The sequence below is a fragment of the Trachypithecus francoisi genome, unplaced genomic scaffold (assembly GCF_009764315.1).
Source record: "Trachypithecus francoisi isolate TF-2019V2 unplaced genomic scaffold, Tfra_2.0 Contig00025, whole genome shotgun sequence".
NCBI classification, from domain to species: domain Eukaryota; kingdom Metazoa; phylum Chordata; class Mammalia; order Primates; family Cercopithecidae; genus Trachypithecus; species Trachypithecus francoisi.
This window is the reverse complement of record NW_022680462.1, coordinates 424,685-438,817: the sequence shown is the minus strand read 5'-3', so window position 1 is coordinate 438,817 and position 14,133 is coordinate 424,685. Positions and strand designations below refer to the sequence as shown.

The window sequence follows — 14,133 nt, the reverse complement described above, 5'->3', positions numbered from 1 at the left end:
TCATGGAAGCACTGTTTTACTGTTTCCCCTTAGCTTTAGCTGAATTCTTCCAAGTCTTGCCTTTGGGTTGGGAATTTTTCACTTTTTAAAAAAAGTTTTTAAAATTAACGATAGTAAATAGATAATAAACTGGAAAGGAATGAAAATGGTATACAGGGAAACTTGTCGCCTTCACCCCACAGCCTACTCTGATCTCTGGATGCCAGTTCTCTGCTTAGCAGCAAATACTCTTACCAGCTTCTGTGTGTCTGTCCAGAGAGTCTCTGCATGCATATTTATCTTCATACAAATGATAGCATCCAGGACACACTGCTATGGCCCTGCTTATTGTCCATAACAACATATCTTCAGAGTTTTTTTTTTCCCGAGACCAGGCCTTTTCTGTTTCCCAGGCTAGAGTGCAGTGGTGCAATCACAGCTCACTGCAGCCTCAGCCTCCTGGGCTAAAGCTGTCCTACCACCTCAGACTCCCAAGTAGCTGGGATTATAGGTGCACACCACCATGCCTGACTAATTAAAAGAACATTTTTTTTTTAGAGATGAGATCTCACTATGTTTCCCAGGCTAGTCTTGAACTCTTGGGCTCAAGTGATCCTCCTGCCTCAGCCTTCCAAAGTGCCTGGGTTACAGTCGTGAGCCATCATGCTTGGCCTAACTGTCTTTTTAATGGTAGTATAATATTCTGTCGTATGGCTGTATCATTGTTAACTTAACCAACCCTCTATTAATGGACATTTATTTGTAATCTTTCACTGTTATTCAGTGAATATTTTTGTTTATAACAGGTCAGTTAGTACATGTGGGAGCTATGTAATCATCTTAAATATTTCTCCTATATACATTTAGAACCACAGTAGACATTGTTACACTGTTTGCTTCAGTTGTCAAATGTAATTTGGAAGATTCCAGAGAAGGAGGGGGAAAGCCTTTTATATTTTACCTGTGTTTTTACACACCCTCTTCTTCCTTTCTTCCTGATGTTCCAAGGTTGATTCATTTGATTTCCTTTTCATTTAGAGAACTTAGTTTAGCCATTCTTTCAGGGTAGGTCTGCTGGTGACAGTTTCTCTTAGTTTCATGAAAGTATCTTGATTTTCTCTTCATTCCTTAATGATATTTTTGCTGATATAGGATTCTGGGTTGTCACCTCTTTTCTTTCAATCCCTGGCAAGCATCGTGCCACTTTCTTCTGACTTTTCCTGTTTTCTGATGAACAATCAGCTGTCATTCAAATTGTTTTTTCCTTATCGGTAGGTGTCATCTTTCTTTGGCTGCTTTCAAGAATGTTTCTGTCTTTGGTTTTTCAAGGTTTAACTAGCTTTTTGAGTCTTGGGTTTCTGTTTCTTGCCAAATTTGCGAACTTTTCAGCTGTTATTTTTTCATATACTTTCCAAGCCCTGCCCTCTGTCTTTTCTCCCTTGGAACTCTGATGGAGAATGTTAGTTCTTTTGTCACAGTCCTACAAGTCCCTGTGGCTCTATTACTAGTTTTTTTCATTCTGGTCTATTTCTCGATTTCTCTCTCTTGTTAAGTTTGGGTAATTTCTTTTGTTCCATCTTCGAGTTCACTGATTTTTCCTTCTGTTCTGCTATTGAGCACATCTACTGAGCTTTTTACTTCTGTTGTTATATTTTTCAGTTCTAAAATTTCCATTTGGTACTTGTTTATAGCTTTTATTTCTTTGCTGAGCTGAGCCTCTTTTTCTTTGCTGCCCCCTTCTCTCTCTCTTTTTTTTGTTTAAAGTGTGTGTGTGTCCTTGTTCATTGAAGAGTGTTACTATGGCTGCTTTAAAATCTGTCAGGTAACTTGAACATCTCTGTCATCCCAGTGCTGGCATGTATTTTCTTCATTTCGTACGGCTTGAGATCTAGCTTCTTTGTGGGGTGAGTGATTTTTTTTTTTTTAATTGAAACCTCCTGGACATTTTGGATATTATTTAAACCTTCTGTTTTAGTTGACTTATGGCATTGCTCTGGCAGAGGATGGTGGGCCACTCCCTTGTTACTGCCAGGTGGAGACAGAAGTTCAGATTTTACTTAGCTGCTGTTGACACTGAGGGGCTGTGGCTGGGGCTCTTTGTTATAGTTAGTGAGAGTCTCACCTCTCCATTTGTTTTCATTGATAGTGCAGTAGTGCAGGGGGCTGGTTATTACTGGCAGTGGAGGATGAAAGTCCTGGCCCCCTACTTGGCCTTCTTGGACCCTACCCTTGGACCTAGAAGTGTTGGGGCATCTCGTACCACTTCACAATGGCAAAAGTTTAGGCCTCATACTCAGCCTTTGTTGGTGTGGGTGGGACTGGAGCCACAGTCGTTTTTGATGCCTGTCTGGAGTAGAGTGGTTATTATCTAAAAATGTTCTGTCTTGCTAGACAGGCTCCTTTCTGTTCTTTGGACATAGAGAGCAGGTGTTCTTTTGGTCTGCACCCTTCTTGTTTGCAGATTGTCTCCTTCAGCTTTTATCTGAGATATGTGAAGCAAAAAGGAAACTCAGGGAACTCACCCCTATGCCATTTCTCATGTCCTTGTGTCCCTGGCCACTCTGGAACAGAGGTTAGCAGAGGTTCTCTGGAAAGGGCCAAATGGTCTCTGAACTGCTCAACTCTGCTGTTGAACTTCAGAAGCAAGCATAGACGATATGTAAGAGAACAGGCCTGGCTGCTCCATTTCAGCTTTGCTTATGAAAACAGCCTGGCCTCAATCTGCCTACCCTGCTCTAGACCCTTGCTTCCTACCCCTCGTAGAGCTGACTCTTTCCTAGATGTCTTCAGAATAAACTCTGGAGTTTTCTTGAGTGCAGCACATTTCTTGACTGTCCGGAGCACAGTGTTGTAGTGGTGATCACCTGTGGGGGAGAACTTCACAATCAGCTCCTAGAAAGAGAGATTCTGGGCATCAGAAAGGACAGAGCCTAGAACAGTTTCCGAAGTAGAATGAAGTGTAATTGCACACGTGGGACTCCAGTCCCTGCTTATCTTTACTTCTGAGAAGCATTACACACATTTGTTAATTATGCTGTGAGAGAGGTAGTCTTAATTCATAAACTAAGCTGAAATATGTCTAGATTTTCACATGTTATTGCTATTTTAAGACATCTCTTTTCATACTCATTTTGTTTTAACAAGTGTACCTGTGAAGTTAAGGGTGGGTGCTCTTATTTCTATCATATTGCTTTGGATTTTTCTCTAGATGAGAGAGTATTGCAATTGCCAATTCAGAAGGCATTCTATATTGTTAGCACTGCTTGTAAGACCCTATTTGCCTGAAACGGAAAGGAAGAGTCCCATAAGGAGCTAGAATGGGGCCCCATGTGGTATGAGGGTCGGGGAGAGTCTGTAGCACTGACAGGTGTTTTGGCTTCTTCTGAATACTGCCTTGTTTTATCATGTTGCAGAATGGAACCATTGTAAGCCAAGAACAAGTTGGCCTTTAAACTATTGTTAGCAAAGAAGCAGAAGCAGTCTTCTTTGAAATGGCTTTCACTTTGGAAGGAACAGAGACAAGATGAATAAGAGCTTTCCCTGATGTTAAGTGTTTGTGGCCTTAGAGAGTGGTACAGAGTTTCCTATGTATCCACATTGTGTACGCTTCTTGTTTTCTTAATTTGGGGTCCTTATTATTACTATGCTTTGGCTTAGCAATTGGGCTTTTAAATGGAAAAAGCAGTAGGAGGCTGGGTGCGGTGGCTCTCACCTGTAATCCCAGTGCTTTGGGAGGCTGAGGCAGGAGGATCACTTGAGCTCAGGAGTTGGAAACTGGCTTGGGAAACACGGCCGAAACCTCGTCTCAACTAAAAATAAAAAAGAAAATAGCCAGGCATGGTGGCGCGTGCCTATAGTGTAGTCCTAGCTACTTGGGAATCTGAGGTGGGAAGTTTGCTTGAGTCCAGGAGATGGAGGTTGCATGAGCTGAGATTGTGCCATTGCACTCCAACCTGGGCAACAGAGTGAGGCCCTGTATGAAAATAGAAAAAGAAAAAGCAGTAGGTTATTAGCATAGACTTGATAAGAGTTCATGCTGGTATATCTTATTTTAAGGTGTAGATGTCTTTAATAAAGTTCATTTCATTAAATGAAGTTAATTACCTATTGTAAAATAAAAATGTGTTTCCCTGGAAAACAAATTTGGCTGTATGATTTAAACTGATCATACTTAAGAGAACACCCATTGTTGTAAAGTCTGTATGAAAGGAAAAGTTCCCATTTATGGTTTTATTTAAAACGATGACATAATTTTAAAGAACTTAGATTTGTTGTTGCATTTTGAATAGTAGTTTAAAAAGTCTGGTAGGAGAGATGGCTTTATAATTGAAAGGTAGTGAAATAATGAGACCGGAGACTCATACAAATGACCTGGATAGGAGGTACTTTGTTGGGAGTTTAGGGTGGTCTACCTACAAGACTTGATATTTGAAAATAGGTTTTAAAAACAAGCAGGAGATTGCTTGTAGGATAAGAACGTTTTAGTCAAGGGAAAACTATTTGAAATACAGAGATATGAAACAGCATAATGTATTTGGGGATTAGAAGACATTTTCATGGTAGGAACATATAGAGTATGAGTAATGAATTTGGAAGTATGAATAAAGAAACTGTTGGGGATGGCTACAGGAAGGGCTATGGATGTGGTTTGTGTTATTTTCCCCCTTTATTTCATATACAGTCATGTGTCACTTAGTGAAGGGGATACGTTGTAAGGAAGTGCTTCCTGAGAAATGTCTCATTAGGTGTTTTCATCATTGTGTGAACATGAGAGAGTGTACTTATCCACAGATCTAGATGGTCTAGCCACTACACATGTAGACTGAATAGTATAGCCTGTTGCTCCTAGGCTACAGACTTGTACAGCATCTGACTGGACTGAATACTTTAGGTAATTTGAACACAGTGGGTAAGTACTTGTATATTTAAACATCCCTAAACATGGAAAAGGTACAGCAAAAACACAGTATAGAAGATAAAAAATAGTATACCTGTTTACCGTCTCCATGAATGGAACTTATAGGACTGGAAATTGCTCTGGGTGAGTTAGCAAGTGAGTGGAGAGTGACTCTGAAGGCCTAGAACATTTCTGTATACTACTAGAGACTTAGCAAACACTGTACATGTAGGCCACACTATACAAAATATTTTTCTTCACTAATAAATTAATCTTAGCTTACTGTAACTTTTTTACTTTATAAACTTTAAATTTTTAAAACTTTTTGACTTTTGAAATAACAGTTATAACACAAACACATTGGATAGCTATACAGAAATATTTTTTCTCTTTATATCCGTATTCTGTATGCTGTTTTCTGTTTTAAAATTTTTATTGTCTTTTTAAACTTTTTTGTTAAAAATGAGACACGAACACACACAGCCAGGCCTACACAGGGTCAGGATCATCAATATCACTGTCTTCCACCAGCACCTCTGTCCCACTCTGTAGAAAATGAAGTAGAGGTTCCTCTTCAAAGGGACCTTCCTCCCAGTCTAATTGAGAATAAATAGTAGCCTCTCTTAGAAGCAAAAGTTACTCAAAGACCTGTGCTAATATTCTTAACTATCTGCTAGCCATAATAAAGAAAGCAATATACTTTGTGTTCTTAGCCCCCATCTTTTAGCCTAGACATTTGCCCTGGCATACCTGTACAGGTCTAAGCAAGCATTAGGTCATAGCCTGTTCCTCTTTCTTATTTGGAGGTGTTTTGCCTTTCTCAGCATTCCACAAGTTACTTCCTCCTTTCCTTTGTTCTCCTCTACCTCTGCCTCTTTTGGGAAGTTCTAAATTGCCAGCCAGTCAGGACAAGTACAGAATGTGAGGTCCTGTTCCAGCCAGTGGAAACTGGACACAGCCATAGGGTGGACGCATCAGGCTTATAAATGACCCTGTCTCCTTTGTTTGTGTGTGCTCTCCTGGCAAGACTGCTAGTGAGCAGCACCCTTTCTGCAGAAAGTAAATTAGCCTTGCTGAGAGATCTTTTGTCTTTGTGTTGATTTCTGCGACACTGAATACCCATTTTCGACACACTCGGAGGACTTTAGAGGCGACAGCACATATGGAGCTGTCATCTCCCATGATAGCAAGGTCTTCTTCTGGTACCTCCTGCAGGCCCTGCCTGGGGCAGTTTCACAGTTAACTGTATTTTGTTTTTGTTTTTGTTTTTTTTTGAGACAGAGTCTCGCTCTGCCGTCGGGGCTGGAGTACAGTACATGATCTCAGCTCACTGCAACTTCCACCCCCCCGGTTCAAGCTATTGTCCTGCCTCAGCCTCCCAAGTAGCTGGGATTATGGGTGTGCGCCATCAAGCCAAGCTAATTTTTGTATTTTTTGTAGGTACGGGGTTTCACAATGTTGGTCTGGCTGGTGTTGAACTCCTGACCTCAAGTGATCCACCTGCCTCGGCTTCCCAAAGTTCTGAGATTACAGTTGTGAGCCACTGCACCTGGCTGTAACTGTTTTTTAATAAGTAGAAGTGTAGTATACTCTAACAATAAAAAGTATACATAAACCAGCAAAATAATCATTTATTGTCGTTATCAAGTGTTATATACTATGCATAATTTTATGTGCTAGACTTTTATATGACTGGCAGCACAGTAGGTTTGTTTACAACAGCATCATCACAAACACAGGAGTGATATGTTGCACTACATTGTGATGTCACTAGGTGATAGGAATTTTTCAGCTCCATCATAAGCTTAAGGGACTACTGTCATTGATGTAGTCTGTTGTTGACCAAAATGTTGTTATGCAATACATGACTGAATTTTTGTTTTAAAATCTTTTACAAATGAAATTAGATTTGTATTTTGAAAAGATAATCCTAATAAAGCAACGTGGAGAATGGATGTAGGGGTGGAGGAGGCGAGAGGTAGAGATGTTAGGATATTGAATAGTCCGGGCAACAGATGATGAGGACTTAAATCAAGGTGGTGGAAGCAGTGATGGAAATGAGAGGAGCTTCCAAATAGATTCGGATATAAGGGATGAGGGAACAATAGAAATCAGGGACATTTTTAGTATTTGTGGTTTGGCTTCAGGGTGATCAGTGGTGCCATTAACTTAGTTTGGGATTATGGAAAGAAGAGCATGTTTTGGTAGTAGAAGAGTTCACATCTGTGGAACAGTAAATGGAACTGCTTGTGGGTGGCTGGCACTGTAGGTCTGGAAGTCAGTGGAGGAGTGTCCCTTAAAAGGTAGATTTTGGTGGGTGTTAGAAATAGTTGGAATTAAAGGAGGAGATGAGTTAACCCATGAAGGAGAGCCTTTAGAGAAGGAAGTCAAGTTCCAGGTAGAGCCATGCTGCCACCCTGCTCTCCTGCCGCCCACTCTCCACCCACGCAGACATTAATAATCATCACTGCTGTTTCCCATGGAGCCTGTGGGATCCTCAGAATCTTCTCAAGGCAGTGCACTGGAGAGCTGAGAGGAGTTGGGGCAAAATGTAAGGGTTAGAGGAAGAGACTGCATGGAGAGACTGAGCAGAGAAGCAGGACTGGAGTCCGCATTTCTGCCAGGGTGGAAGACTGTTAGAGCTGGAATGTGCTGATGGATTTGGGAAGTAGGAAGTCATTGATGATTCTGGTGAGAACAGTTTTAATTGAGAGAGGGAGACAGAAGTCATGTTTTGAGGCTATTTGGAGCCAGGAGTAGGAGGTGAGAGACTACTTTTCCTAGGATCTTGACTAGGAAAGGATGGAGGTTGTCTGGAAACCAGAGGGAGGGAGGGGTGGAGCATGTATGTAGGTGTAGGAAATAGTTCATATCTTAAATAATCCTTTTATGTAATAATCCTGCTGATACGTGTTCTTTAACATTTTATTTTGAAACAATTTCAAACTTGAAGTAGACCTGTAATCACCAGTGTTAACACTGTGCCACATTTGTTTTATCATTTTTTTCTTTCTTACTACTTTTTTTTCTGCACCATTAGAGAATAAGTTGCAGACAGTAAGTAGGTGTTTTTACTTCTAAATATTTCGTGATTTTTAGGCTTCGTTTAGCACCCTTTACTCTCATAAGAAAGGTCATTGGGCAGATCTATTAAAAATAACTGGAGTACTCTGCCTGCCTCCTTAAATATTTTGTGGTTATTTGTCTCACAGGAGGATTAAACACAGGAAATTTGGGACTTGGACTGTACTGGAAACTTCTAAAATATAATTGTTCTTTCAGATTTTGGTCTCTTGATTGTTTGCTGATCAACAGAAAAGGTGGAAGGAAATGATGGCTATTTCAGCTTTTTAAAAATAGTACTAAATGTTCGATTCCACGGTACAATACTTTATCATCTGAGAAGTCAGGTAACAGGTCAGTGAGATTCAAAAGTCTCTTCAAAATACTTACATATCAGATACCTAAAATATTCTCCTTGATGAAGATACTGGACACACACGCTCAGTGGAAAATGTGGGGGTTTTCCCCCACTAAATACCGATTTTCTTTCATTTAAATAGTACTTAATTGTCCTAAATTAACTGGCCTCCAGAACACATTTGTGTGCAAGAAGTTGTTCCTTTGTCCTTTCCCTGCTTTTAGTAAAAGTGTGGTAGTGTAGATTTGCCATGGATAGTTAGAGATTTGCTATGCATAATGTAGATTTGGACATGAACTCATGAACAGGAATTGTAATAAGCAGTCATATCCAGTTTATGTTTCATGAGCAGCTTCCCTTTGCCAGGGTCTTTGTGGTTAGTGGTGGCCTTCTTGTTGCCAACTCCGCCTTGTCACTGGCTCACTGGATCCTGGATGGAACAGAGACTAACAGTGCTGGGTTGTTCCTCTTGCCCCTTGTGGGATCTATGGGGCTGATGGCCCTCTGGGTACCACCCCAGAGCTGTTCGTTGTTCTCCAGCAGAAGTGTAATAAGCAGTTTGTCTCTTCATTCCTGACAGTTTCAAAATTGCATGTCGAGATAAGTTCTAGATTTAAAAATTAGTATCTCCTAATTTCTAATGTAATTTTTAGATAAATTGATTATGCAGATTTTGGAAAACATATAGTTACCATGTAGGTTAAAGAAAGGTGGTTTAGGGCCGGGCACGGTGGCGCACGCCTGTAATCCCAGCACTTTGGGAGGCCGAGGCAGGTGGATCATGAGGTCAGGAGATCGAGACCATCCTTGCTAACATGGTGAAACCCCGTCTCTACTAAAAACACAAAAGATTACCTGGGCGTGGTGGCGGGCATCTGTAGTCCCAGCTACTCAGGAGGCTGAGGCAGGAGAATGGCGTGAACCCAGGAAGCGGAGCTTGCATTGAGCCGAGATCGCGCCACTGCACTCCAGCCTGGATGACAGAGCAAGACTCCATCTAAGAAAGGTGGTTTAGTTCGAATTCTAGAAAAACCATAGTTTAACATGTGGCTTTGTAAGCGAGACTTTCAGATGTTATTGTTTCATGTGTCCATGTGAAGAGATCACCAAACAGGCTTTGTGTGAGCCACATGGCTGTTTATTTCACCTGGGTGCAGGAGGGCTGAGTCCAAAAAAGGAGTCAGCAAAGGGTGGTGGGATTATCATTGGTTCTTAAAGGTTTTGGGATAGGCAGTGAAGTTAAGAGCAATGTTTTGGGGGCAGGGGGTGAAGCTCACCAAGTACATTCTCAAGGGTGGGGAGAATTACAAAGAAACTTCTTAAGGGTAGGGGAGATTATAAAGAACATTGATCAGTTAGGGTGGGGTAGAAACAAACCACAATGGTGGAAAGTCATCAGTTAAGCTATTTTCACTTTTGTGGATCTTCTGTTGCTTCAGGCCATCTGGATATATATGTGCGGGTCACTGGGGATATGATGGCTTAGCTTGGCTCAGAGGCCTGACAGTTATCATGTTTCAAAAAGACAGGAGGCTTTACTAGTGATAACGTGGTAAGCCAGATAGCAATTTTTATTTATATTTAGGGGCAGATGATGGGGAAGCACTACTGTGGTCTTGAGACAGTGGGATGATTATGACCATCATCATCGTTTCTGTTATTTCTCACACTTCTTGATTTTACCTGCACGTTTCCATGTCTTAAGAAAAACTTGCTAAACCCTAAAATAATATAAATACAATCTTAATTTCTAAGATTTCAAGAGGTTTGAGGTGTTGTTTAGTAGCAGTGTCATTGCAGTAGCTTGAAATATTTATAAGTAATAACCCAAGGGTAGCATTTCTGCCATGAAATGCCAGAAATAATGGGCACGTCTGACACTTTGGGGAGTTTCTAGGCTTCCTGTGATTTCTGTTCTCTGGCTTGCTCAGTCTGTTTGGCACAGGTTGTATGTTTGTGCTTGGTCTGGAATTTGGAACACGTGACTGTAAACCACAGATAGTTTGATAAAGGCATAACAGGCAGGAAAACAAAAGATATGCTTTTAACCAAAAAATGTAGGCCTGCCCCTGGCATTTCCCGTGATGAAGGTGTTTGAGGCTGTGCTTTGCTATTCATGGTGTAGCTGCTCATTCGTTTTCAGCTGTTAGAAAGGCCATTTGTTTTGGTGCTCCTTGGCTCAGCTCGCACCAGGTCACTGTCCCATCCTCCAGCCAGTGAAGGAAACCACCTTCACTATGGGAACCAGCGGCTCTTATTTTAATTGTGATCTGGTGACTCCTGTACAGCAACAGATTGATGACAGCTTTGCAGGTGGCTCAGTGTGATTGAATCGTTCTTTAACTCATTCAACAAGTAGTAGCCAAGTACCCGCTCTCTGTTGGACACCATCTGGTGCCCCGGGGCAGTCATGAACAAAGCAGACAAGAGAGAAAACAAAACAGGAAGTTAAGGGTGGGGACATGGGTGGGGCGGGTGTAGCAGAAATTCTGGAGCCACGCTGCCTGAGTTGGAATGCGAATTCCCATTACTTACTGGCGGTGTGACTTTGGCAAGCCCTTTAACTTCTCCCTGTTTCCTCGTAGGTAACATGAGGGTAATATTATTATTACATGAGTTGTACTAAATAAATTGGCATATGTAAAATTCTTAGAACGATGTCTGCCATGTAACTGCTATGTGTTAGGTATTAAGACAGTGCTTATATAAAGGGATATTATGGTGTTACTCTTACGTAAGGTGACATCCTTCAGAGACCTGAAGGATGTGAGGGCTGAACCATGTGAATCCTTGGGGAAGGAGCCTTCCCAGCAGAGTGGCCATATGCCTGGTGGGTTTGAGGGGCAGAGGGAGGGTGGGGGATGGAGGGGAGAGATCAGAGAGGCAGCAGGGGCAGGGCATGGCCAGTCCTGCAGCCACTGTGAGTACCTCACACTCTGGGATGGGGGCCACTGTGGAGTTTGAGCAGATGTGCTCCTGATGCAGTTTTGGCAGGATTCCTCTGGCAGCTCTGGAGAGAATGGACAATGGAGTATTCCCAGGGGGTGCAGTGTGGGTGCTGAAGAGGGGTTAGACCCTGAGGCATGTCAAGGGCAAGGTCAGGGGATTTGCTGGTGGGCTGGATTGGGTGGAAATAGCGAGGGTGGAGGATGAGTGCAGGCCTTGAAGGGTGGAGTTGTTCCTTAGTGACTGATAGACTAGAAGGAGCAGGTCTTGAGCCTGTTGATTTCGATTTATGTATTAGTCAACAGGAGAGCTGAACGGGCAGCATGGGAGTTCAGTGGAGTCAGTGCTGGAGATAATAGCATGGGAGCCATTGGCATACTGAGGGTATTCATTACAATCTTGTGACTGAGGTCACCAAGCAGCAGGGAGGGAAGGGACAAGGAAGCAGCAGAGGTGTGTGTGAGAAGGAGCTGGGGAGGGGCAGAGATAGGGGCAGGGAGCCGCGGTGAAGAGAGAGAGATGGTCCCGGCAGTCAATGAGGGAGATATTTTGAGGATAAAGTGGGCATCTCTAGTAAGATAAGGACTGAGATGTGGCCATTGAATTAGCAGTGGCCTTGGTAAGAGCTGGAGAGTTGGGGGTGGGAGCAATGCCCCTGCTGGGCAGGACTGCAGAGAGAACAGGGAGGAGAAACTGGAGCAGGCAGGAGCCTGGCTGAACAGGAAGCAGAGAAATAGAGGGAAGGCTACAGAGGAGAGGCTGGTTGAGAGCTGTAGTTTTGGTGTTTGGAATGAGAGTAATTATTACGTGTGCCTGTGCTGATGGGAAATGCATGATGCAGGAGAGAGAGGATGGGAGGGGCAGGGATCCATTGCCAAGTAGCGGGGCCGGCCCCAGGGAGGTGCCTTTTTCAGGACCACAGGTCAGAGAGATGCAGGGGCCAGAGATGGCAGGGTGAGCAGAATGGAGGCAAGAGGGCTGCAGTGCTTCTCCTGGCCTCTGTCTTCTCAGCTGGATGGACAGTAAGTTGAGAGTGCCAGGGAGTGTTGGAGGTTGGGGGAGAGACAAAAAGGGCCTTTCCAGTGATGCTATCTCACATCACTCAGGGCTTACCTGAGTGGGGTGTCAAGAGTTTATAGTGGGACCGATCAGCAGGATTCTGCATCTCATCCAGCTGTGTGCAGCTGCTTGGGGCAGAGGAGATGGGGAGTTAGATTTAATCAGCTTGGGATTTGCCAGAAAGTGCTTTGGAGGGCAGAGGGGTGTGGTGGCATGTGAGAGCACCAGGTAGCCGATATGACTATGAGGCTGTGGCTCTGAGTCGGGTAGAGAAGGAAGCGAGGATGTAGCAGGTGGAGGGGTGGCAGAGAGGTGGTGGAATCGGGGTCTGTGGTCCTGGTGGGTGGAAGAATTTATGGGGTTGGGATGTCAGGGAGTGAGCTGGGAAGGTAGGAGATTAGGGTCAGAAAAGGGCTGCTCAACTTTGAGAACAGGAAGTCCTTTTGGTGACTTACAGGGGGAGGGTGGAGGTTAAGAGCAAAACACTAGGCCTTGCAGGGGAGTGGCATCCTGGGTTTCAGCAACGTATGGAGGATGTAGGACATTGTGCTGGGGATGTGCTCCTTGGGATGGTTTTGGAAGTTGGGAGATGGCATTAGAGGCTCTTTGGAGTTTTCCGGGCTCAGAGCTTGAATACTAAGGGACAGCATGGGAGTTGTCGGCTTCTTGAGCTGACAGCCAAGTGGGGATAAAGGGTTTCTTCTGATGGAAAGGTTGTGGTCCTGAGGCTACTGGCACTTTGGGAAGGGCATCTTGTGGGTTCCCGTCATTGTGGAGCTGCATCTTTATTTCTGAATTTTGAACATGGGGCACTTGGGGAGGCCAGTATTACGAGGAGATTTTTCTTTTTTTTTTTTTTCTTTCTCTTTTACATTTTGTGTATCAGTATTTCTTAATAAGAAATGCCTACTTATTTAAATTCAGTGGGAGATATTTTCGACATAATTTTTTCACTTTCTCTCTGTCCTCTGTTTTGGAGAATGACAGTGATGGAGCAGTGGGCTGGGAGCCTTCCTGTCACCAGCACCTGTGACTTTGGAGCAGCTACTTCCTCTGGGACTGTTGAAAAGAAAGGGTGGGGGGCTCATCTTTAAGGTCCTTTGGTTTTAGAATTAAACTCTACTTTATTGGTTTATGAAGCATGTTTTTTGTGCCCACGATCTCAAATTTCTTTGTTTTTAAAACTTTATCTTTAAAACAAATACATTTTATACCTAATGCAAATTAGTATTTTTTGAAGAGTGTTAGGCAGAATAAATGTGTATTTCCCGTCAGAGAAGGAACTACTGATAAGTACTTCAAGAAGACCCACAATTAGCATGTGTGTTTATATAAATTGTGAAATCATCTTCTCCCACTTCTTCCCCCTTTTTTACAAAAACAAGTTAGGAGTCAGAGAAGGAAAGAAGAAACAGGATTTGCACCATCATGGACTGATACTGCCTGGGTGTAGTTGTTTTGCTTGGTGAGCAGAACTTGCTGTATTGTCTGTAGCTTTCTTCATGTGTACTTGGGCAGTTGTAAATGTTACCAAGTGCCTCAGACCAGAATGGGTGGGTCATTTTCCATGTCGTCTTAAAATGACGGGAAAGTTGGTGATGAACAGAAGGCGTATTTTGATAACTGAGTATGGCCTGAAGGTGAGTGAGTGAAACCCAGAGCACTTTTCCGAGCAGGTTTTGGTTGGTTTGGTCCCTCTTTTGTTGGTGCTTTTGTGAGGGCCAATTCTGTATGGCACTAGACAGAGCTGGTTAGGCTCGAGAAATACAGTGTTACTAGGCAGGTTGAGAATGGACACCCACAAGCCCAGGAGCCTCCTGAGGCCAGTCCC

At 43.0% G+C, this 14,133-nt stretch overlaps 1 protein-coding gene across 6 annotated transcripts in view; it reads left to right on the top strand.

Moving 5' to 3' along the window:
• CCNY (cyclin Y) overlaps positions 1-14,133 on the top strand; it is a 331,884-nt gene that overhangs the window by 200,687 nt on the left and 117,064 nt on the right. Inside the window, exon 1 of one of the 6 annotated variants that reach the window (XM_033223172.1) lies at positions 12,206-12,265. The exons of the other annotated variants lie outside the window; for them this stretch is intronic. Within the exon in view, the coding sequence (XP_033079063.1) occupies positions 12,259-12,265 (7 nt within the window). The 5' untranslated portion in view covers positions 12,206-12,258. Of the gene's footprint in view, positions 1-12,205; positions 12,266-14,133 lie in introns of those variants that run through there. 6 annotated transcript variants of the gene reach the window in all.